At 28.9% G+C, this 27044-nt stretch overlaps 1 protein-coding gene across 4 annotated transcripts in view; it reads right to left on the bottom strand.

Annotated features, from left to right (window-relative positions):
- The window catches only part of LOC100162660 (inverted formin-2), a 52188-nt gene extending 26133 nt beyond the window's left edge, over positions 1-26055 (bottom strand). Inside the window, exons 1-2 of one of the 4 annotated variants that reach the window (XM_016805336.2) lie at positions 25615-26055; positions 19743-19976 (exon numbers count right to left, since the gene is read on the bottom strand). In XM_016805336.2, the coding sequence (XP_016660825.1) occupies positions 19743-19969 (227 nt within the window). In that variant the 5' untranslated portion in view covers positions 19970-19976; positions 25615-26055. Of the gene's footprint in view, positions 1-16763; positions 17092-19742; positions 19977-20924; positions 21159-25614 lie in introns of those variants that run through there. The other 3 variants (XM_029486608.1, XM_029486607.1, XM_016805337.2) reach the window with 3 other exon arrangements.
- Positions 26056-27044: the final 989 nt, after the last annotated feature.

The following is a 27044-nucleotide window of genomic DNA, read 5'->3' on the forward strand; positions in this document are numbered from 1 at the left end:
TATGATATCATTTAAATCGGATAACAATACTATACAACGCGTATAAATTACGAGTTGATTGCCAATTTTTTAGGGAATTGATTAAAAATCAATCAAGGCTGCGTATATAGAATATAGAGATTGAATTCTGTTTAATCAGCTCAAGGATCGATGAAAACCTAAAACTATGAGGTATACGTGCGTATAATAGGTTCATTGGGATAAAAATGTGATTTATCGGAATAGTTGTCGATTGTCCGAGATTATGATGTGTAAGATGAACAATTTTAGAAACGTATAATAAGTTATTTTAAGTATATGGCCGCACATAGGTATGCATATTATTATACCTAAAACGAACACAACTCTACAGTAGTTAATCAGTTTTATTTCAAAACACCTAACGTGTTCGTTTTACCTACACCTTTATAATATACAGGGAAACTATAGTCGCGCGATTATGGAAAAAAAAACATTCACGTTATCAAAACGGTAAAATATGACAATAAATTATTATTATTATCATGGGTACTCGTATCATTATCGACGTCCCCCGCGATCCGCGTCCCGATCACTATACAGCAACAGGTGCATGTTAATAATATTAAAGTATGTGGCTACAACAGTTGTACTGCAATAGTGCAGTGTGCGAGTTGGCACGAGAATATAATAATATTGTTACGTAAACGAAAATAATAACAAGATGAACACCGATATAGTGTAGCGCCTATAATATATAATATAGGTTATTATTATACGAAGAATCCGTACGGCGTGTTTAACCTAGTCCAAAACTACAGCATAATAAAATATTATGAATAAATGTCAGCGTGCAAGGCTGTATGCAATTTGTAGTGAACGAAATTTTTTTCACTCATAGTGAATAATAAGACGGATTTTGAAACTATTATTTTGAGGTATTTTTTTAAATTGTATGTACAAGTAATTTTATCCATTTCCGTAGCATTTTTTGATGTTATACCTATATTATTATCGATTTCAAAAGGTATTTTACGGGCTTGGCAATTATGATCTTTACGCGGCGTCTAATATTGTTTTTCATATATCATGTTTATTTCTTGTAGTTTTGTACTTATATAATATTATGTATTATATGTTTTTAAGTATAAGATGAATAAAATCATTGAGATTTTCTATAAGTGTTAATCTTGATATTTTGAATATCTTTTAATTTTTACTAGAATTCCCAGTCCTATTCATGAGCCCTGCAGGGTCCGGAATCGGGATTTATAATATAATATCACAGAATAAGACAATCGGAATGGACACTGATTATAAAATATACGGGGAATATAGGATAAAAACGAAATCAATGCCACCATGTTTTTTGGAGGACTAATCAGTGTTATTCAATTTCGAATGTTATCAAATACGTTGTCTTATTCTGTGTTATCACATAATAAAACAATGAAAGTGATTTGATTACAGCGATGATAACAATTTGTCCTCCAAAAAGATGGCGGCCGAGTGTCCAGGGACTGATAATATATTAATATGTATTATGCACTTAAAACGTGGCGACTTTACGCATTTCTGCGCCATTAATATATGGAAATACGGGAAAAAAATACCATGTTAACTTGACGTTTTTACAAAAAACATTTTCGAATGTGCCGCTTTGACGCGTATTATTTTTTCTGACAATTTGAATTTTTCATTTGGTAGGTAGTTAGGTACTATACACTTTTAAAATGGTGGCACATTCGGTGAGATAAAACTGGACCGCTTCCGTGCCGTCGCGAGGAGCCGACGAGCGTTTATGATATGAGTGCTAACCACCCGTATTATTTGTATTTAAAATAATCAGGAATATGAATCTTATGATATATTTGTTGCATTAATTTTTACGAAAAGCGCCCAATTCCACAAATACATAAATACATGTAATAATAATTTTGAGACAAAATTTGCACATTTCAATGCTTAAATAGCCAAGTATACCTGAAATTACCATGTCTTACTTCTAAATGTACTTACTAGAATATCTCTAAGGGCCAGTATTACAATCATCGCGGTATGCTTCGATTACGCTTAACCGGCTGATAACAGATTTTATTACCGGCCGAATTCGGCCGGTTAGGAGTCGGTTACATTTAACGGGAGATGGTAATACTGGCCCTAAATATGCAAAATAAAACTAAGTTGACCATGATATTAGTAGGTCTTGATTCGAGTTTAACACACTGCTATTTATTAATTATTGAACAAAATGTATTTATATGGTGTGCGATAACGCATAGAATTTTGAGCCCTATGAAGTTATAATATGAACCATTTAAATTTAGGCGTACAACACATTCTTGAACACTTCACACGTACACGGTCGTTTGGAGTAAAATATAATTTTGGTCGGAATATACGCATTATTATTATAATGGAGAGATAGAGAAAGGAAGAGTGTGTGTGTGCGTGTGTGTATGAGAGAGACATACATAGAGGCAACTGTCAAAGTTACTATATATATAAACAATTTCGTTTGTCGTCGACATTTCTTCGTTCATTCATTATTATTTCTGAAAACGCAGTATTTTTAAATTTTACAATAATAAATGATGCATTAGATGATGTTGACGTGTGTGTTGAAGTTCACGTGATTGCAGTGCACACATAAGAGCTAGCTGTCGTTGACGACGGGGGTGGATATCCGCCCCCTCCGGTCACCGTTGCAACACGCATATGGATCACACATGTTTCACGCCCCGCACCCCCGACTGTGGTGTTTCGACAGATACAAAAATGTCAAAAAACGAAGATCATCGCTCGTGAATGATGAAATATGAATGAAAGGTTCGACGAAACCATACGCACGCGCATGCTGTTATTATTAAATATTTTGTGAGTTATAAATATATAACTATATCTAAGTGTATAATAAGTAGGCATTGTATATTATAATACTTGTGAGGCTACGCGAGCAGACGCTATATCTGTCATCCGTGTAGAGTATCTATTTTGTGTTTAAATCAGTGGATTTCGAATGATCGCGTCAATATTAGTGTCTTATATTATTGTAATGTATTGCCAAAAGGAGTAAAGGAATGGATGGATATTACAACCCTTTAAGTATTTTTAACAATTTATATATTACTGTTGTAGACAAAATGGATAAATTCCATAAAGTTCAAATCGGTCGGATTATAAAGTAATTTTAATCCTTTTTATGTTTTTAATAATTTATAAATTGTAGCTTGTAGCAAATAATTATATTTATAATAATGGTATTTTTAAAATTAAAACAGTGGAGGCGTTGTATACATTTCAACATTTGTTAAGTTAATATCTAGGTCTAGATACGATCCAGTCATGAATTGATGATTAAATAAAACATGAACACGTGCCACTTATTATATTACCTATGTATAAAAATATTACTTGTGTAAGGACCTTGATCTCAAATCGAATTCGTCGATATGTTTAGTATAATGAAACACGAAATAGTATGGAGCAAGAATTAAGTACTAACAAAAAAGTAAAAATATTTTTTTTTTTTATGTAACTAAGTGTAACTGAGTTGTAACGCGTGTTTTATATTTTGTCACCAGCCGTGGGATTTGGGTATATGACAAAAATCTGGTTATTTCACACGATTGGACGACGCAATAGGGAAGCGAGAAATCATCATTATATGGTTGTATAATTATTAATTATATATCATAATAACACAGTTACCGGCTGAAGTTTATCGAGCAAAGCGAAAAAACATTATTCAAGTCAAAAAATTAATACATTTAGCCCCCAACCATGATTTATTTTTCGGGACGACATCGCGCATACACAGCAACGACGGCCGTGTATACTGCCACGACCTACGTCGTTGTTTCGTTCAATATTTAAAACATCGTTATAGTAATTTATCTGGTGTTTTTCTTCCGTCTCGTAAATCATCAGGGCCCACCACGCGTGTTTTTACTATCCAACAACTCTATAGCCAGAGTATATAGAATTCTAGAATAGTATAAAACATACAAAATATAAATATTGTATATATATATATTTGTTCGTTTGTTTGTTTGTGTGTGTGTGTGTTTAATTAGTCGCGAGGATTGTTGTAAATCAAAGGGTATATATATTTCCCGAGCTCCTAAATCCCGTTTGATTTTACTACCGTAACCGGTCGTGTTTTTTTTTTCAATTTTATAATCGATGAAAACACTATACGGTAGCGCGGCGGGCTGCAGCTGCGGTAACAACTCGAGGAAGCTAATATTATATTATATGTATAGTATACAACTATAATGCTAACGCGTAAAACGGGACAGCATTTAAAATGCACTCCGATTGTATATCATACGTGTTTGAACATTACGAGCACGCGTATATAGTATTTGTTGGAAAACGGAAGTGGAATAAATTAGATTTTTACGTTTTAACGCGTTTTAAAAACGAACTGCGGAACCAAGTACCAACGTATAACAATATATAGTCACAACTCACAATATTACAATAACAACAACAATAATGATAATATCATTATTCATTATACATTATAATATACGTACACCACGAGAACGGGGTTCGCCCTCAACGCCGCCGAAAGGATATTATAATAATATGTATATGTATTGTAACAATGCTATACATTTAATATGCGCACGCCGAGAATTGAACATTATACAATTATAATATACTATAAAGTGTCGTAAAATAACATAATATAATATTATGACTGAAAGAAACTCGTCGTTGATATTATATTAATTATTGGTCCCTCTAATCGATTTTTACGCACTCCAATATCGTCGAACAATCGCGATTATAGGTATACGCCATACGCGCGTATATCTATACCTATATATATTTATAAAATATAGAGCTTTTAAAAGTTTCAAGAAAATATAAAATAACATTTTGAAACCTATTTTTGTTTTATTTATTATTATTATTATTATTATTATTCATTAAATAATTGACATCAAAAAGTATAAATTAACCTACTAAAATACTTAACTAACAACTAGGATACTATATTAATTTGTTACAACTTATCCGGTAGTGCGTCTACCATCACTTGGACCTAAACTGCATGGAGGCAAAGTCGAACATAGATACCAAAAAATATGTATCATCCTATAGTATCCATACGAACTGGGTATTAGCTACTGTTATTCCCAAACTATATTATAAAAAGACAAGTGAATTAATTACAAAAAAAATGCAATATAGTTCAAGGTTATATGGAATATTTCAGACCTCCAACTCTACGTACTACATATTTAATATGCGTCTAAACTAAAATCGGCTAGACGTGTTTATTATTTCTAATTACAATATAATATTTTATAGTTTGAAATGGGTGTAGGCGCGCAATGCGTTATCGAAATTTGAAACGAGTAGCGCGTTTATAATATTATACGTACGGGTTTTATTTTTTATTACGAGACGCGAAACTTTTAGAACGATATTATTATTATGTGCCGGCTGTCATACGGACGTAATTGACTGTGTGTTTCTATTTCAGAGGCGCCAAAACCTATAATTGAAGATAAAAATCCCATTAATAAAGATACGTTTTAAAAGCCTATTTTTAAGCGGCCCGTACAAGTGGATTTTTTGGCGCCTAAGTTTACAATTTAAGCACTTCACTTTGTACGATGGCATGTCTACGGCCGAATAAGCTATTTTCGATTTAATTTTCAAATATAATAGCCTATACCATGAGTTCATTATACTATAACGTATCACATAATTATTGAATATTTTTCATTTTAATAACGATCGAGAAACGACAATTGTTTTGAATAATATTACACTAATATACTCGGAAGAATGTCACAATTTTTTAAAGAACATTTATTTTCTTCTTACGCCTTACGCGGTCTTTCGATTATTTTGAAACCGGAAAACATTAATGTATTTCAACCCAGCTATATGACAAGATAAGAGGCAAAAGGGGACGTACACTTCACTTCAGAAATGTTAAATACTGTATATTACAATAATTTTTCATAAATATTATGTTATAGATTGAAATGTATAAAATGTTAACATTTTAAAAATAGTTATGATGCAATAAATGTATTTATATTTATTAACAAATAACAATATATTATTATCCTCAATATAGGTACTTATTTAATATTAAATTATTATTTGAATACGAGGGGAAAGGCCAGAGGGTCAAGTCCTCTGTGCTCTATGTCTTTATCACAACCCCTAAAAATCAATGCGAATTATGTCACTGCAGTTAGGTATATTATATAGCTATTTACGTTATATACCTATGTATAATATAATACAGTTTGAACAATACCGAAATTCGTTTTTAGTTTTCTCTTTAGTGAAGTACATAAGTATATAATACGTTAACAGACACATATATTACTAAATTGTGAATAATTAATAATATATTATTAAACAATTGTTGTTAGAGTCATAGATAATATAAGAATGGATAGGACATATCTATACCAGTTCCATATGGGGCCGTGTGCTTTTTTGGGGAAGAGAGAACGTAAAGAGAGAAAGACAATATGGGGCTTTTTAAGGTTATGTGCAAAACTATTTTATTAAATAATAATTAATAAACATGATAGTCAGTTATATTTAGATATTTGTCACTTTTTATTTTGATTTTTTTGCCACCTGTACCTGGAAAATGGAAATTGGAAAATAATATTTTAACAAAATAAAATTATGTTATTTAATATTTATTATTAATTATCAATTATCACATTAATATTTGTCCCATATAACCTTAAAAATAGTATCACTAAATGTTCATGTGATAAGTTCTTATGTCCTATCCATTCTTATATTATCTATGGTTAGAGTACGCTTAAAGCAATATGCACTCCTAGTTTCAATGTGTGCACTGTGAATGCAATCATAATAATATTATAATGTGGTATAACAATGTGGGTTTCAGCTAATGTGTAGCATTTTAAAATTGTTTTTATTGAACATTTAGCAGGTTATTTATTTCGACAATTAATAACGGTTTGATGATCACAATGTAACATATACCTAGTGACATGATGCATAATACTATTTTATAGTTATAGTGGTATAGTTGGATAGTACATTTAAAGACAGTAATTAAGACGAAATAATATAGTCATAATATAAAATAGTGATTATATTATGATAGTTGATTAATATTTGTTTATGGATAATAATCAAGGTGAGATAGTGCCTTTGGCAAGAAGTGTAATAAGAACTGTTTATAAGAAATAAATTAGGGAGCTAATGATAGTGTTTAAGTCTGAACGAAATAGGATAAAATATTAGAACTAGACGGAGTAACATAATCGTTATATTATATTGGTATGTAGTATTGTCTTTGGTCTCATCTGCATATATTTTTTTTTAGTTATAATCAATATAGGTATCTGTATTCAATACTCAGTTTTTTTTTTTTATTGAGTTATGCGATAGTTACTTATACATAATAAAATGTAGTGTGTATTATTCATACCTACACGTTATAATATTATAATAAATAATACTATGTGAGATATGTGACAGGATTTCGTGATTCACAAACGAGTATCCGCTTATGTGTATGTATTCTAATAGCTATGCTATTTGTCAATTGTCTTACACGGTGTATATTGACGCAACGCGATTTATTATAATAAATAAATATGCGCAGTGACTTGCAACTATTTGTAGTTAATGTTTTAATATTGAAAAAACGCCTGTATAGTGCAGACTTATATTATTTAGTTTTACAGACTCATAAAGCCTCGAGTGCGACGTTCGGGTATCGGATGGTAATATAATAATATTGTGTAGTCCGCACGACGACGTAGGTGTAATATCATCGGCTAGACAGTACCGTATGGTATTATTGCAAGAGGTATTCGTGTATAATAAAACATAATATAGTTGTCGAACACAAAAATCAATTAGTTAAAATCCGAACGGAAAATTCTATGATATTGAAAACGAAAAGTCGCGAAATTCTAGACGCAAACATAAGATACGCTTCGTTAACACGATTCGCGATGGCTATTTACCATTTAGTATTTGCATATTTATATACGTCACAATAAATACGATTCATACAGTCATACGTAAATATTGAATATCTACTAACAATGATATCATCATAACGATTTGCAATAACGAGGGTCGACATGACGAGACCTTAAACAAACATATTCGATAGGTACTCGTGGATTAAATTTTGAAACGAGCAAACAATTAAGTCAGTATGTAAGTCGATCGTTGAAGAATGGTGCAAGAAATTTGTGTTTTTGCGAGTAGAGGGAAAATCTCAAACACCCAACCATATTATACAGTTTCGCCTTTGTGAGTGGGTATACTTGTTGAATTTGAAGAAAACTGTCAAACGAAATAGCGTGAATACAATAAAATAGGTAATTTAAAATATCCACGTTGCACACTTGACGTCTCGACGAGTGCATATTATTATACTTAATATAATATAATATAAAATAATATATTGACTCGAAAAAAAAGGGTAGTTGTTACTTATATTACTGCTGCGCCTGCTCGTATAATAAATTGTGGAGTTTACACACTTAAAGTGCATTCGACGTAATTATCAATTGAATTGAAACAATGGAATCAAGTGAATAACAAAAAACAACAATAAACGCAATTCAAACGAAATTAGTGCTTACACGTGCATGTATATACGGAGTGATACATTTCACTGACTACACTAATTTTCTAACTTAATTTCAGTGGCTTAAAAAAAAAACTATTGCTTTTTATAGTCTAAACTCTAAAATTCTAATGTATTTACTGTTATACATGTTTTTATCATACCTATAGTGATTGTTTAGATGTCTTAATTCATAAACATAAATATTTAGACGAGCTGAGTAAAATCACACGGAGATAAACTGTGGTCCGCACTACTCAGCTTATATCAATTATAAAGTAGACTGTTGACATATTTAAATGCATCATTCCGTTTCCGTCTATTATAATATAAATTTACATTTTGGTGGACAATAATAATAAATTAAGTAGGTTCATAATACTACATTTTGGATAAATTAATCAAACGGTTGTAAAATGCTGTCCTCTTGGTAAAATACAATTATGATTATAATTAATATTACGTATTAGGTATACATCTTGATAATATATTTTATGTCATACAATGTGTGAATATATTTTGTGCAGTACCTATCAGTGCTTGAATTTGAAATTATTAAGTAGAGAAGCTCAATCTAACGATTTAAAAACTGCGTTCCAAGTGCAAAATCATTTAACACAGCCCCCTCAATACCAAAAGGTATTAGATAGTTTAAATCATTGAAAAGATAGAAAAATATTTTTAATATTAAAAATGTAAAATTCATTAGATATATCATTGACAACAATTTTAGTCCACTCCACATTTTAATAAAAATTATTTCGGGCATTAGTTTGTGCCGTCCCCCGTCCAAGCAAAAAAAATAGTTGGGGCACGCAAAAAAAAAAAATAGTAGAGGAGCTCCGTCCCCGAATTTAATCATTGGTACCTATAAGTACAGACACAGGGTTGATGAATATCGGGGCTATGTCCGAAATGTTTGCGGGGTACCTATTTAGTGGATGTAAGGTGTTACTTAGGGGCCTCAGAAACAGTTCGATTTAAAGCCTATTGGTGAATCTGAATAATTAGATAAATACCAATAAATACATTGACTATGGACCAATATTTTTGCAACAGGTCGCGGTCCGCGGACCCCCTATGCCACTGCACACCTGAAACCGCCTTTAACTTTCCAGAACTACCAGTAGGCTCTATACTGTACGAGTGCATACAAACAGTTCATATAATACTCACACCGACTCAGCTACTCAGGTCACTAATCCTCGTCTTATGTATAAACATCAACTATACCTACATAATATTTTCTACATACCTATATTGCAAGCATGTGCGCCGAAGTCCATGTTAAGGTCGGCCCATGGCCCGACTTCTTTTTAAAAAATTTGGCCAGTAGGCCACATTTTATTTACATAATAACTTTATTACGAGAAAATGTGTATTAGCCATTAGGACACCTCTATACTAAATAATTAGGTAAGATATCGATCCGCGAAGTTTTGAAGTTGCCCGACCACATTTTAAAACCTTTGGCGCTACCGAATTTGCAAGTATCTTCTTTCTAATTGTTATTGTATTAAAACTAATCTTATTATTTATTATAATAAAATATAAATTACCTACTTATTACAATATTTATATTTATGCACGGACAGACAAGTGGCAACACATGCGGGTATAAGTAAGTATACAAGATAAAAATATACATTGTGTACGATTTTAATGAAATTCCATCCAAGTGCCTGTAAAGGGGTAAAACCTTAGTAAACTATAACACTCTATTCAGTCTATTCAGAATATGAGTACAACCAGTTCGTGGACGCATACCTAAATGATGATTGGGTGGAGACTGGTGGAGGCATGTGAGAATATGTGGAATACATGTGCAGACTCGACGTGTTTTTGTCCACCGACTGGTGTACTTTTATTCTGAATAGAGTATAATATATTTAAGTCAACAATATAATGAGTTACATGGACCCTATATTATAGAGAATGTTTTACTATTCATAATGTGTTGATAAATTAATATATAACAATTCTTTATAGGTACTAGGTAGCCGGGTAGTACCTTCTCATGTTAAATTTACCAACTCTGTTAAAACGAAAATGTATTAAAACGAAACGATATTCTATACACTACATACTAAATAGCGCCTCTCGATGACAGATACCTATGTGTGTGTTTGTTTTGGCAGCATTTTTAAGTGGGCACCCGTATCTGCCCTGTCCGGGTGGGGGATGACGGCCTCTCTCTCCGGACACCGTGACTGCCAGAAGAAAAATGGCCGAGTTCGAAACGGCGACGGCGCGCGTTGCAACCGATGCCTTAGTCCACTCGGCCACTCCGACCCCATTAAACATTTATTTGGCACTTATTTTATTATTTCCAGTGGTTATAAATGAAAATTGCATTAAACACGTATTATGCATAAATCCAAATTTTGAATTACTCTAACTTGATCAGTTTTGTGAATAGAAAAAACTTTTAATACAAAAAATGTTCAAAAAAAATAATCTATCCGAGTATGTAGAAAAAAATTAGTGTTTCCATTTAAAAAAATGTAGGTTGTATTGCACATGCGCACACCAATGGTGTTAAAATTTTGAAATTTATCGAAAAATATGTATTTAAGTACTCCCTATCACCTCTCGAAGACCCCATTACAATACAAGGTCATCCACCTGACTTATTTAATGTTGCCTTAAATCGTGATCACACTGTATAGGTACGAATGTACGATGGCGGTGGCTGCACAATGATTTCTGTAAAGGTAATAATAATGATAGTAATAATATTATATAATATTATTATTTTATTGTCATATTGTTGTGTTCGATCCCGCTTGTTCCTATATAATATTTTACCATATTGTTCACATCGACAGTCACGATCTCTATAATTGGCCACCCACCCATACGAGTACATCGGAGAACATTGTCGTGGAGCCCATGTATAATAAGGTATAAGTATACTATAAATGTAATACTCGACGGCGTCTATACATATATCGAAAAGCTAGTTTCTTTTTTTTACGAATCGTCTATATGGTGGAAGGGGTGGGCTGTGGGGGTTGTCACCGAGTTGTCTACGAAAACGTTTAGGTTGTTATTATAGATTATTTAGTCATGTATCTAAACACATCGCGGTGTCAAGTCCATGTGGCCCGCGGTAAACGCACAAGTGTATAACTCTGTTTTTGGTCACCGTAAAATCGTATTGATCTATATAGCCACGTAGCCACGTAGGTATACTTACCAAATAACAATATGATAATATATTATTATAATTTGCATTTTTGCCTATATACGCCTCAATGCCCGCAAACGATACATAAATTCACACATTTTATCTGTGAGTAATGAACATAATATAATGTAATAATGTATAGGTACAATAGGTACATATAATAATAATATTTTTTTATAGCTAGTATAACAATTATTAATTATATCGTTCATCAGTATAATTATATACCTACTGATGTCTGATTATGTATATAATTACTAATTAGTTAATTGTTAGAAATATATTAACTCGAACATAATAGTAGCAAAAAATAGTTTTGGCTACATACCAAAAGATCTGAACTGTGTTAGAGATGTTTTTGTGTAAAGCGATTAGTTTTTGAAAAATGTACACTATAATTATGTAGACTATAATAGTGCAGGCATGCAGTTATGCAGCTAGTATAATATAAGTACGCCTATGAATGAACGATGCTATGATAATATTTAAACAAAATGATTTTTTTTAAAGAATTTTACTAATTTTCCCTATAGCATTAACATTTGGGTATTAATATATATTTTATATAATTTCAACTATCTCAACTTTCAAGCCATTACAAACAACATTTTTGAAAAAATGTTTCGTTAAGTATAATATTTTCACGTTTTAGAATGACGGCAGTACGGCACACATTTTTAGTTTCATATTCTATCCAAAGCAGAATATTTTCTAAAAAATTGTAATAAATAGAAATCTAATTTTGAATTACTATAAATACTAATGTACATATAGTCTACTATTGTTTATAAGTAATAAATACCTAGGTACATTTTAAGTTCATATGAGTTGAAAAGAGTGATACAGAAGTAACCCACCAAATATTAGTCCATCTTAAATATGTTGCTTTTATGAATTCTATAATTATGTAATAAAATATATTTTCAAAAACGTTTTTGAAAAATATTATTTACATTTAAAAGATTCACCTTGTATGTGTTATAATATTATATTCTTTACCTATGTCCTATATACGGATTATTATGCCATATAATAATATGTATTTAATATTTCTTGCATGTCGGTCGTGCCACCGATTTTGGTCGGGCGTACCTAAATAACACAATGGTCGGCTGATAACCCGATGACGATGACGATATTATGATTATTATTACCGCTGTAGTAGTTATATTATCGGCGGCTACCATGCGTAGTGTACACAATATATAATGTATATTATGTACAATATTTATTTACAATAATATTATGTGTGTGTGAGTTACAACGGACGACCGGAAATTAACGCAATGATAGTTCTCCAACCCCCGAAACGTGAATCGTGTTCAATATTACGGTGTACACGATACACCGACACAATATATCGGACGCACGCGCGTACCGTTGGGACATCCGGTAATGGGTACATACATGGAAGATTCATCCCGATCGAAGTCGTCGGAAAAAACGCGATTTCATAATATATAAATAACATAAACATTACACATATTATATGACTTTTTAGTAAAAATATAATAATGGATGCATAATTGAATTGTATCATACAGTCACTGATCGCTTTTTTTTTAAGTAAAAAATTAATTCGATAATAACCTTCACGTACTCAGAATACCTAGGTTCCTAAGATATACCAATCGAATATCGATCCTTTCTAAATACGAACATTTGGTCGGCTGTTTTCATGGTTTGAATTTGAACCTGCGGGAATTTATCTGTTAAACAATACGTTATGTTGCGTTCTTATATACGCAAATTGAAATGAACTTATTTTTAAAATTATACGACTAACGCTCGTATGTACGTAATAACTCATTTAACAATAATCTATGCGTTGAGAACTACATATTCGACACGGTTATAAATGAAAACCTATTACATTCGTCCTACGTCGAGCCAATTTGCGTCATGGAAAAATGTAAAATATCCTAATGGATATTTTATAACCTTTTACAGTTAACATTAATAATTGTTATAGATTAATATTTTTTAGTATGTGTACAACCAAAACGATAACATTACTATACAACCTTAAAACTTCACTATTTATTATAGCTTATACATTTTAAACAAACGCGGCTAAAACATACCTAATAATTTATAGCCTGATATAAAATCAAGAAACATAAATTATTTATTATTATTGTAATATTCTATTTTTCTTATTAAATAAATCATTATCATTAAGTTATTAATAACTTTATTATACGTGAATGTATAAATACAGTATACCTACTTTGCTCAAATTTTAAGTTTCAAAATTATGCATATTATATTTGAATGTTTTATTTTCGTTGATTTTTAGAAAATAAGAACCTCCCGCAGATTTGATATTGTACCTATTAAATTAAACTTACGTCGGTAATTTGGCACATTAATTCGAAAAACCATTATAGCTGGTATCAAAATGACAAAATGCAAGTATAGCCGTATACTGTAGGTAGGTATATAAACAAACTTAAATATGTATAAGATTGAAGTTTAAATTCCAACTACTGAATTATTTCTCCTTCAACAGTTGATAGGTAATGATAAATAATTTATAATTTTTTTTTAAATTCCTTCTGCGATTTTGATAAATAGATATTATTGCTTTTGGTATTTAGGTACATTGTTTACTCAAGTAATCTCACGAACTACGATACATGGCATTAAATGTATACATTTTTATAAGAAGATACTATTATAAATAAATATATATTTGTTTAACTCGTTTATACATTTTTAGGTCTGGTTACCATCTATGAAATATTGAGTAACTATACCTAGTGATTAGATTATATTTTAAACAAAAAACATCCATCCGCAATAAATATTTACTCTGATGAGCGAATACGCGTATATTCACGACGATGTTGCAGTAATCTTTAACTTTAACCACTAAGACTATGGTCGTGTATACAGATTTAATCTTGAGATTAAGTAATTCTTATGACTCATCACTCTAAACGGTGTATAGACCATAGATTATTACTTAAAATTCCGTTAAGATTTGTGAAAAATTTAAACCAATTAATGACCATGTGTAATAGACCAAAATCCAATTACTAATATAAATAAATAGATAGGTAGGTATATAAATACAAATTATACAAATAAAAATAAATAAAATTATGTTGTACGTCAAGCTACATTTTAAATTCTGTAAGCTTGATACATGTTTGATGTCTTAATACTTTTCAACTGTCATTGATTTCTATATAAGATAATGTAAAATTAAAATTCTCTTAAGTTTAATACAAGTGATATTATTATAATATTCATGAAAGGTAAATTGATTAGTTAACATTCGTCGTAAAACTGATAAAAGAGTAATGAATTAATTATATAAACAGTATTCTTATATAATTAAAAATATTATTATTGACATAATAACATTGAAATATATAAAATAAAATATTTTAAATGTTCAATTCAAAACAAAAAATACGGTTGGTTATTTTTATTAAAATGCATGATAATTGGCAATATACATTTCTCCTTAAAAATTTACTGAATATTTTTACTGCAGAAGGCATGTTTGCAATAAAATTTAAAATAATATATAATACAATTATGATAACCAGAACTCGAGACTTGTATCTGCACTATAAAACAACTAAATGTGCGCTATAATATGCAATAAAAAAATTATCTTTATCGATGGATTTACATTGCCCTTAACTTCTTTTTCCCCTTAATACCTTGTTATGACTTATGAAGACATAATAACATTATTATATGACACTCTCGTATAATATGGATCATTTTCATGTATTAAGCGCTTTAACCAATTATACCGTATAAGGAGCTGTATCGTTTTAAATAATTATCTGTCGGTATTAACAAAAAAAAACCAATATATTTTTATCTGACGGTTATCACATAAAAATAGACGGAAATAATTTAGAAGAATGTGTAGGTACATTTACAACGACAGGCAGCCGTACTAAAGTCCAAAACCAAATTTTCGAGGTGTGATCATAAAAAACGACGGTATCAATGGAAATTCTTCAATTTAGCAAAATTAAAACAACAAACCTTGAAATGTGCAAATAGAAACACTAAAAATGTTTGTTTCTGGTACAATTACCGAGCCTTGATGACAACATTATTGTTAAGTACCTAAACGTTAAGTGGAAATCAGACACCAGTTTTCCCTACCTACTTATTATTTACACTTGCTTGATATGAAATTAAACGAATTTTACATTATACAGTATAAATGTATAATATATGGAAAAAGAACTAATAATAAATTTATGAAAATAAAAAATAAACAAAAATCAATAGTTTGATGGAAATTAATAACTATTAAATTAATTTAGTCATAAATCAATTATAAATGTGTTATAACTTATAATTATATTATACGTGATATACCTAAAGATACATAATATATAATACACAGTGATCCCAATTTTAGGTCCCCGATAACATAACAATACAATAAGTATCGATTTTAGAGTTTTCTATTTTGTTATTTCAGCAAGTTTTAAATTCTATTTTTGTTAAATTTGTTAAATGACCAAAATAATTTAATTACACTACGAAATTAAGCACTAAAAAATTTAAATACCGAAAGTACCTATTAGTATTTTTTTTAAAAATTGCTTGCGTCACAGTATTGAAATGATCACACGAACAAAAACTAAGAAGCATTATTCTAAGACATACATTTCAGTTATTTACTTATTTAAGTCACCCAATAAATTGAGAAGGGTTAATTTTGGCCAATCTTTAAATGTATTAAGTATAAACATTATATTCACTACATATTTTTAATTTAGGGACAAAAAGCGTGATTTCGTTGTGTGCTTGCGTTTTTATTAACACTGTGAGGCGCTCACGGTATTATATTATACATTGCTATAACTACGGTTTGTCCCAAAAATTATGTATTTACGGTTCAAAACTTATTTTGTAAAAATAAAATATGATTTTTATTTACATTTTAGTTTGTATTTAACTTAAAGCGAATGTATACAAGGCATGAAATAAATATAATTAATCAATAACTAAACTTACCATTGTATGTATATTTTATCATTAGAACCAATTCCTTTGCTCTCACATCCTCTAAACTCTACAAGCATAACTAGACATGCTCATCACTTTCAATATACTATTTTTACTAATGTGATAAGCGAATAAAGAAAATTAAATAAAACGCGTGGGTCGTGGGTACATTACGATATCGAAAGTCCAACCAGTAGAACTAGTTAGCCATAAATTAAGAAGGTACCACTACCTATAGTGTATTAAATATAATTCTATTTTAATAGTTTATTTTCTTGATAATAATTCGATTCTTAAATCAAGTAGGTATACACAACAATATAATACTAATATACATTAAATCAAACACGATTACGCAATCATACAGAAATTATTGCTATCTTTCCGAAATGTCAAATTTAACGAATAATATTGGTCATATTTAACTGTAGAGATGTTTACTTGAGTATCTAAATTGTTTTAATATTTGAAAACATTAAAAATAATAATTCAGTTATAAACGACTTTGTTCAGGGAATTTTCACACCGATGTTATTGCTGAAAGTACCTTCGTCTCACACTCTCACATTAATATAATGTAGTTATAACTTATAACTTATAAGTATTACCTATCTGTATAATATATTTTTTTCACTCAATTTCTTATTTTTACGTTTTTTATTTTAGTATTAAGTTTCATACCGGTTTCAATCGGTGCACCAGTATTTCAATAGTATTGATTTTTTAGTAGGTAAGTACTTCGATTTTTGATATTTCTTTTGATACAAATTACACTTCATAACTTGCGTCACCCGAGTTATTCAAAAATCTAACTTATTTCTCATTGAGACATTAATACTTTTTTGGGATACTTGTTTGGTAGTTTTACAATTAAACGCTATTTTTGGTATACATCAAATAAATAAAAATAGGTATGTACAAATTAATGAAAATCGAGTAAGTATCTATATCTTTTAATTTCCCTGAAAATCTTACCTATGGAAATTTCACAGTTGAATTTTTTAATAAACATGAGATAAGAAATAGTTATTAATTATTAATTATTTTACTATTCATCAGATAATAAATTTAGAAAAAAATACCGTATGTATAAATTATATTATTTATTACGATAATATTATGATTGTATCTTATATATTCAATATTCCAAAACTGTGATAGATAATGATGTAAACACCGTTGATTATTCGGCACTTGAAAATTAAAAATCCTCGAGTGATCATTGATTTGTTAGGCTTTTTAGGCACGCAATTATGTAAACAAAATGTAATGGTTCTTTACAGTCCTCCAGGACAATAACGAATTGGAGTTGCCTTAAAAGGTTTTGTATATGCAATATTATTTGACGATTTGTATAGATGTTTGTATTCTTTTGTTGTAACAATATTTTGCTGGTTTGAAAAGTAATGGTTTAAAATCGAGACAATACGAAGGTCTAATTTAATCTTAATTAAAATATTAATGAGATAAGTGTATTACTTTAAAAAAAGCATAGAACGAAAAGTGGGAATTCCGAGTAGGAAGTTTACTTTCTAATATAATAGTATTAATGAGTAATGACTTTATTGAGATTGAATATCATTATAAAAAAAAATGTATGATGTTATATTATTTACTAACGTGGCCTCGTTCGATGTGTTTAATCTATTTTTTAACTGTTCCCAATTATATCCTTGTATTGAGGATCGAAAAAAATATATTTCATAGTCAAACACCTACTAACAAGTCATATTAGTTGGTTTCTCATGAAGTATGCTTAATGTTATATTAAAAATATTAAAAAGTTATACAAACAAAAATGTAATAATTACGAAATAAAAGTTGCATTATGTTTTAAATAGTTAATAAGTTTAAACCATTTTTCAGAACGTAAAACCACACTTTTCTAATATATCATTATTTATAAGCTATAATGCTGTATAATATATAGCATTATTATATAAAAATATATATATTTTATTAAGTTCATTTTTACTACCAATACATAATGAAGCTTCAAATATAGTATGTCAACTACAAATTTGACAAACTAAATAACATATATATTTTTATGGTTATTTATGAATTATGCTAGGTATCTACAGGTAGGTAAATTTAATGTATTTATGACCGATATTTTAAGTAATATAAAATATCTATTATGTTAAGGCTTAATATTTTTACTGGTGGCCGACCATACACAATAGTATTGTAATTATTTGAATTTCTAGAGCTCTAACATTATATTATATATGTGTGCAGTGGTGTACGAGGGGTAGTCGTAGTTCCACTAGTTCTAGAGTTTTGAACCCCCTAAAATGTATTCTTTTTACAAAAAAATCTCATTTATTATCATAATCAATACATAGAGTATATAAATTGTTGGTAATTTTTAATAGATATAAAATAAAATTTAAAATGGTAATAAAACCGAGAATCATAGTTTTAGTTTTCTTTTTGTCTGAAATAAGAACATTGCTAAACGTCTACCACAATCGTTTTATCAATAATGATTACCACGTTTATAACGACACAAAAAAGATCTATAGATGACCAGGTCAAATACGTGAGCTAAATTTCAGACTTAACTTTATAATTGTTTTAACCAATTATACGAAAAACTGTGTAGCAAAATAAGTGAAAATGGGGATAATGCTTTGGGTCTGTGATTAATCTAAGTACAAACCCTAACCAGACTAAAATTCTGTGTACGCTACTGTAGGTGTGATCAATAGCTCATAATATAAAATGAAAACCTTGTTCGAAGCAAAAATGACAATAATGTAAATACCGATAAGAAATAGGGTGTAATACTATAATCTAATATTTTGATTACTTTACATTTACGATTCACATAAGATTTATTGCAAGTATAATTGCGTATATTTTTTCAATTTTAAGTGAAAAGCTGTTGGGCTATTTTTTTAATAAAAATTTAAAAAAAAAAGGTTTACGCTTAATGCTCAATACAATAGAAGCATGCATATTAAAAAACGTAATATTACTTACTTGTCAGCTTTTTTTATTAATTTTTTGATCGCCAAATAATTGTCAACGCCAGGTAACTGTAACATTTTTATACAGAGTTCTGGTTCCCATTTTGAAAGGTTTACACCATTTCTCATGTCGGCCAGCAGCTTTGACCCACTGAACCTATTTTTCTCATTGTTAATTGTTGTGCCATTGTTAGTCTTCACAAGATTCGCTAATCTCATCCACTGGTTTTGCGTAGTCATATTGTATCTTAAACATAATTTATAAAAACTATTTAATTATTACTATACGTATATAATATATAGTATGTTAATTGTTTGATGATAAATTATTATTTCACCATTATCACAGCTATAGTTTTTAAACTTAGTTAGATATACAATGCCTATACATGTCAATATGTCATGTATTATAATCTTACTACTACCTATGATGTAAGTATAAGTCATTTTTAAATGCTTTTTTTGTTTCAAAATAAATCTACGTGATTGTGAAATTGATGTTATCATATATACACATCTAATAATAAAAAAAATCAATGCCTGGTTGCAAAACAAAAAAGATTTAACAAATTTAACTGTTCATTAAAATATATATATACATAATGAACCAAGTACTGTGATGGCACTGATGGCAGACAATATTTAATGTTTGAGGGACTGTTAAATGTTTACGATCGATATGAATGTACCTATATAATATGATATATCGTATAAATGGCTATCGTATAATGTAATTTAATCTATGCTATACATTTGTGGTATAACTATTATCTAGAAGAGCGGCAACAGGTGCAATATTAACGATAAATACATTTTTTATTTTCTTATTCCAACGCTGTAGGTATATGATAGAACAAAAAATGAACCTTGACATTTTAAAAAGCAAAAAACTAAAAATAGTTGTTTTTCAAAAATGTTGTTTTTTAATGACTTCAAACAATATAAATACATATTTTAAAAACCATTGATACTTTTCAAGATAATGAGTGCAAACTACTTTAGTTATCAGGATTTATCTTGTAAATGCCATGCCACAATTTTGCGACTCATTTATCAATGATAAAATTATATAATAAAGGGGGGAAAATTCATATTCACATAACATCATTAGTCGCAAAATGGTGGCATAGCATACCTAGTAGCTATAATTATAATACCTAAACGCCAGAAAAATGTGTTTGTTTTACTGACTTACCGCAATGAAAGACGATCTACTCTAAAACTGAGAATATAGTTATTTACCGCCAGAATTGACCTCTCTGTTTACCGTCAACCTGACCGTGCCAAGTTATCATCCACCATCGGAAAGTACGATGTACATTTTAGCTTAATTTTTTTATACCTGCACATTTCTTTTTACCACAAATTTGAATTATTAAATGTATGAAATAAAAATAACTATAGTTTTTCAATTCATATATGACATAATATCTCTTAATAGAGATGTTAATATTTGGATACGATTATAATATGAACGTGGAAAATTGAAATCTTATATCATAAATAGCAGTGAAAAAATTCTATTTTGGCGGTAAAAATTAAAACATAAAAAATAGGTACAAATTAATAAAAACTTAAAAACTACTATGTAGTACAAAAACACAAATCGATTCTTTGCAATATTGCGCACATGTCCACGTGGACATCAGACGCCGTCTGTACATATCGTTGTGTGGAAAAAAATTAAATTGAATTCGCTCGTTAAAAAATATAACGAGCTCATATAAAATACGCAAGTAGTGGTGACGATGACGTAATAACAAGTGGCTGTTGATAAGTGTGTGGGTATGTATGAAATAAAAATCAATTTAGAGTAAAAAAATAACGTTTCAAGTTTCAACCAGTCCACAATGTAAAATTATTTTTGCGTTTATGGTCACAATTATTGACTGACGCTGCATAGAGACTTCGACGACGATATGTGTGTTTCTTATCATTGTATTACATCGTGTGGCACTAAAGCTGTCGTCCTAATTGTTGGTTAAATTTTTTTCTCCTCGAATTGGAGGCCGAACGACAATCGTTCATACAACACCCCACGTGAAGTCTGTTTATTTCAAACATTCATATAATATTATACACATGACAGCACAGTAATTATTATATTGCTGTTCTTACGCCAACCAATACCCATCATGTTACATACATATACTATAACCATTAATCAACCTTCGTCGAGGCAGACTAGTTAAATACAATAGACTATATAATATGGAGCACAATCATGGATATATCATTATAGATTCCATCGCAATATCTACGTGTCAGAGTTATGCGTAAAGTAGGTGCTGAAATGAAAACAACAATGACCGATGTCATGTATATTATCATCATGTTATATTGAGGTACTCGGTCTTCTCGACCAAAAAGTTCCTGTCACAATTAGCACGTGTACTTTTATTAATATTTATAACTACCTATATTGAACACCGCACCTATAACCTTACATATTTATACAATTGTACATAGTAAATCATCGTTGTATAATCAAGCCTGGGCATAAACGCGTTAAAAAGTTAAAAGTTAAGTTAATTTTAACTTTTGACTTAACTTTTTTAAATTTAATTTTCATTAACTTAATTTTTAATTTAACTTATTTTAATTGATATTAACTTAATAAATAACGAGTTACTTTTAATCAAATTCAAGTTAAGTTAATTTATAAATAATTAAATAATAAAAATAAAAATTATTATTGATATTACATAACCATTTACTAGAATAGGGAATTAAAAATATAGTTAAATCAATTTCTTAAATAAATATTTTACTGAAGTATAAAGTTGGCTATATTCTCTAACAGTTTTAGACTTTTAGTACCCTGAAAAAGTATTCAGAGTTTAAAATTAAGTACATTCTTAAATACCATGTTATTTTTATTTAATAATTTAAAAAAAATGTATAGTACGTATCTGTATTAGTGTATTAATAAATCAAAAGGTTGTATTTGTTTTGGCATTTTCAATTTTGTATTTTTTTCGTACCTACTTCATAATTCTATTAATTCAGTACCCATGCATAGAAAAGCTATTGGCTATTTCCTGTGTTCAATAATATTTATGATTTTTATTATTTAAACCATATTACTGGGTATTTATAAAGATATTATAAAAAAAAAATAACTTAACTTGACTTAACTTAAGTTAATAAGTTAATTGAAAATGTTCATATAACTTTTAAAGTTAAAAAAAAAATTAGGTTAACTTTTAACTATTAACTGAGTTAAAATGTTTTACATTAACTTAACTTAACTCAGTTAAAAATTATCATTAACTTGGCCAGGCTTGGTTGTATTATTGACGGTGAGATTTATATTATATCATACCTAGGTGGCTGCGGTACCTAACTACTGGTCGCGATGAAGTCAACTACAGACCTAATCACGCGTTCGTATATTATATTTGTATTTCTGATGACATACCGGATTCTGCGATTTGTATTTTGTATCATTACACGTCAAATTATAATAACTAAATCATAATATGTGTTAGACGATGTTATGCCGATATTATTAATTTAATATACCTACATGGCTACATATAATACATAACGTCATATCGTACAGCACATACAAAACAACATTAATTAAAAAGAGCAGGTAAGTAGATGTCACTAAGCTGTACAGTAGATTACAAGTGGGTCATTGTACAATGGATTGTATTGGACTTGAATTCAATGAAATAATATCATCGTATAAGAAAAACGATTCTTAGCGGAGACGGTTTGTCAGTCTGGATATTTTATATTGTTATTATTTATTTTATCATGTAAGTTGAATTAATATGATAATATTATAATTTTTATTCATTTCTATGGTGTTAAACAAAGCGTTAGAAATTAAAATCCCATTTTTAGCGTTTTTTCGTCATTTTTCGGTGGTTTTTCCCGTGGCATTAAACAATTATTGAGAAAATCGAAAAATGACCTCTCTAAAGTACCACCTTGATCCAATTTGATAAAATATAAAGTACTATATGTTGAAATTGAAGCACTCCTTCTGGTAGAAATTTTGTATACAGGATATTAAAAAAAATAAATAAATAAATAAACACCATTGTAAAACCAATAGCTTCCTCGCTCATCTCAGAATCTAAAAAGTGTTTTATTTTAATTAAAAGTAATTTTCTAAAATACGGTTTTATTGCGTATTTAATTTGTCAATACTTAATTTAATATTATTTTGTTTATTTATTCATCATTTGCAGGCCATTGGTTCATGCATTGTGACATACATTTAAAGAAAACAGTTATAAAGAGATAAAATCTAAAATATTAATATTATACTGTTTATCAGAAATTTGGTGTTCATATTTTTCTTAATTCTAGAATATCCTATTGTCTAAAAAATATTATATTTGACAACGGCTATATATTGATTTATGGTGTTTTTATTCTCATATACAGTTTACAACCACACTGTTATACGTTTTAACGTTTGTATGATATATTAATAGGTAGGTATAGTTGATTTCACAATTTTATTGATTGTAATAAAATAATCACTATTCACTAGATATAGCGCCACTGTAAAAAAAATAGAAAAATAGACGAATTTGTTCAGAAATACCTATAACATTAAAGTGAAACATTTTTAGTTATGGCCATTTAGTACAGACATTGCAGTTATGTACACATTTTAATACCTATGTCTATAAGTATAGAATTTTAACTTAATTATATTAATAGCTAGTACGATAGTACCTATACTAATAATAATACGAATTGATTCTCATTCTTAAACAATACTGTCTCCGTGCATTGTCCATACCTACCTACTATGATACGCCTTTTATAATATATATAATACATATATAACATTCATATTATATACTTGAATGAGTACAAACTATGAATTCCTGAAGCGTTGGGCCTCTTAAATATAGTATGTGTGTATGTGTGTATACAAGTAATATTAAATGTCCCACAAATATTTACATTGATTACAATCAAGTTTTACCTACTTAATAAAAAAGGTCATATAACGGGATGTATTGTTCTTGTTTTTTACAATCAAATAGAAATAACGAAAAAATAATTAAATTGAATCTGAATATATATATTATATATATAGGTACCATACCTAAATAGTTTATATATATATATATGTACTACTACTATACATATAAGTATATAACTACATTACCAATGTAAATAATATATACACGAATAATTCATGAGTCACTGGTAATATAATCTAACATAAATCGCGTATTTTTCCTATATTTGACACGCAATAGTACAATGCTGCAATATCTACCAGCTACCAGCTATAATACTGCGTGTATACACATACAACTTTTATCGTCATTTTCGAATAAGATATATTTAGTTAATTTTATGGAAAATATTCGACGGTATACAGATTAGTTTTGTTAAATTTCAGAAATCTAATTACCTATTTTAAAAATATCCAATAGGTAGTGTTTAAAAATGTTCAAAGCCATTATTCAGGTTGGAGTATTGGTCCAGGTCCTTGTAAGCTGTAACGGATGAAGTTTTGAATTTGAATTCAATGATAATTGATAAATCATAGTATAAGAAAAAAAATTCTGATCGGAGTGTTTCAGACGCCTATTTCTAATGGTAAGTATTGTATAATTTGTTTTAACATTACGCACAACAATTTGTAACATATTTTATCATGTGTTATTGCTATGAACTTATAAGTCAATACGTTTATATAATTTTCTGGAATAAATAGCACAAATAATTAAATAGAATAATAATATTATATTATATTACTAAAATACTAGGACCTATCTACCGTGATAGTGGGATACTTGGCTCCGAGGGTTAAACATTGCTCCAAAAAAAATATATTTGTACAGAATTTCATAATAAATAAATAATAACAAACTAATGATTATTAATACAAATTGGCTTACTTATAAATGCATCATTCTAGCCGAATCTTTTGTCCTTCTCGTAATATTGTCAGAAATGCTTCAAACTTTTTAAGCGGAATTAAAATAATTTGTTTTGGGCACACACCGGCGGCACCGCATGTTTAAACGCTTCATTATACAATTTGTTATTTATAATTTATTTTATGATAATTAGTGATTTGAAAAAATGTGAAATTAGTGTAAGTACATAATGTCGAAGTCATTTGTTAAAAAAACATATTAGGTACAATAATAATTATATAATATGCGCGATGGTATTTATACGTGAGCTTTTCAATGTCAAACTGGTTTGAATTAATAAATAATTAATTGAACTTGTCATAAGTGCCACAATGGTTTGAAAATATAGCATTTGGTTGTTTTATCATATTGAATGTCAATGTTACATCTTTAAAAAAATAAATATTACAGGAGTCAAGAATCATATAGAAAGGTAGGCACCTAGTTGATATTGAAATAAAATTATGACATTTCTATGAAAACTTGCAGATTAATATAATATAATAATATTATAATTATCAACTTGTAGAGTAGATATATCTAAAACTTGTTATTCTGTATTTTTTTTTCGAAATGATTATTGTAATTATTATCAAGCAATATTATATAGGTTAAATTCTGTGTGTATTGAAAGCCCATAATGTGAAGTGGGGATCATCAATTGAGGTATAATATTATTATGTAATATGTATATATATATATATATATATATCTTGTTCAATAACCGATTAAATTGATTGAAAATAACACTACAATTTCCGATAACATGTATTTTAGCAAACATCGTTAATTAAATTAAATTAATTAGTTTTGCCTTTTGGTCTCATATTATTATTATAAATTAATAATCAAAATGATTTTGGTCACATATAATTAATTATAATCAAAATATTATATAATAATCCGTATTTTCGAAAACAAATAATATGATGTGTACGGTTTTCATACTTTATAAGCACATAGGTATAGTTATATACTCATATTGTATATTATTATATACCTAAAATATTCTTTTCCTACAAAAATTATATTTTAAATTTTAATACAGGAATAATCAACCATCGCTAAATCACTGGGTAACTGAAGTTTATCACTATGGTTTATAAATAATATTATATACGCTGATTCTTTAGTAGACTCTTAAGTCTTAGATGAGTTAAAGTGAACGCCAAACCAACTGTAATTTGTACATTAAAATGGTTTTTCCCGGAACAAGGGAACAACGGGGACAGTATTAACAGTGGCTTTACCAAGTTTTCACGATACATAATGAAGGCATTTTTTATTATTTAAAGACAATCAAAATCGTTCATTTGTGAAAATTAATTATTAGATTCTGAGCTGAACGATGAATGTATTTATTTTACAATGATATGTGTTGCTGTTTTTTATATGTCACCTTTTGGAAC

Source organism: Acyrthosiphon pisum, chromosome A1 (genome assembly GCF_005508785.2).
Source record: "Acyrthosiphon pisum isolate AL4f chromosome A1, pea_aphid_22Mar2018_4r6ur, whole genome shotgun sequence".
NCBI classification, from domain to species: Eukaryota; Metazoa; Arthropoda; class Insecta; order Hemiptera; family Aphididae; genus Acyrthosiphon; species Acyrthosiphon pisum.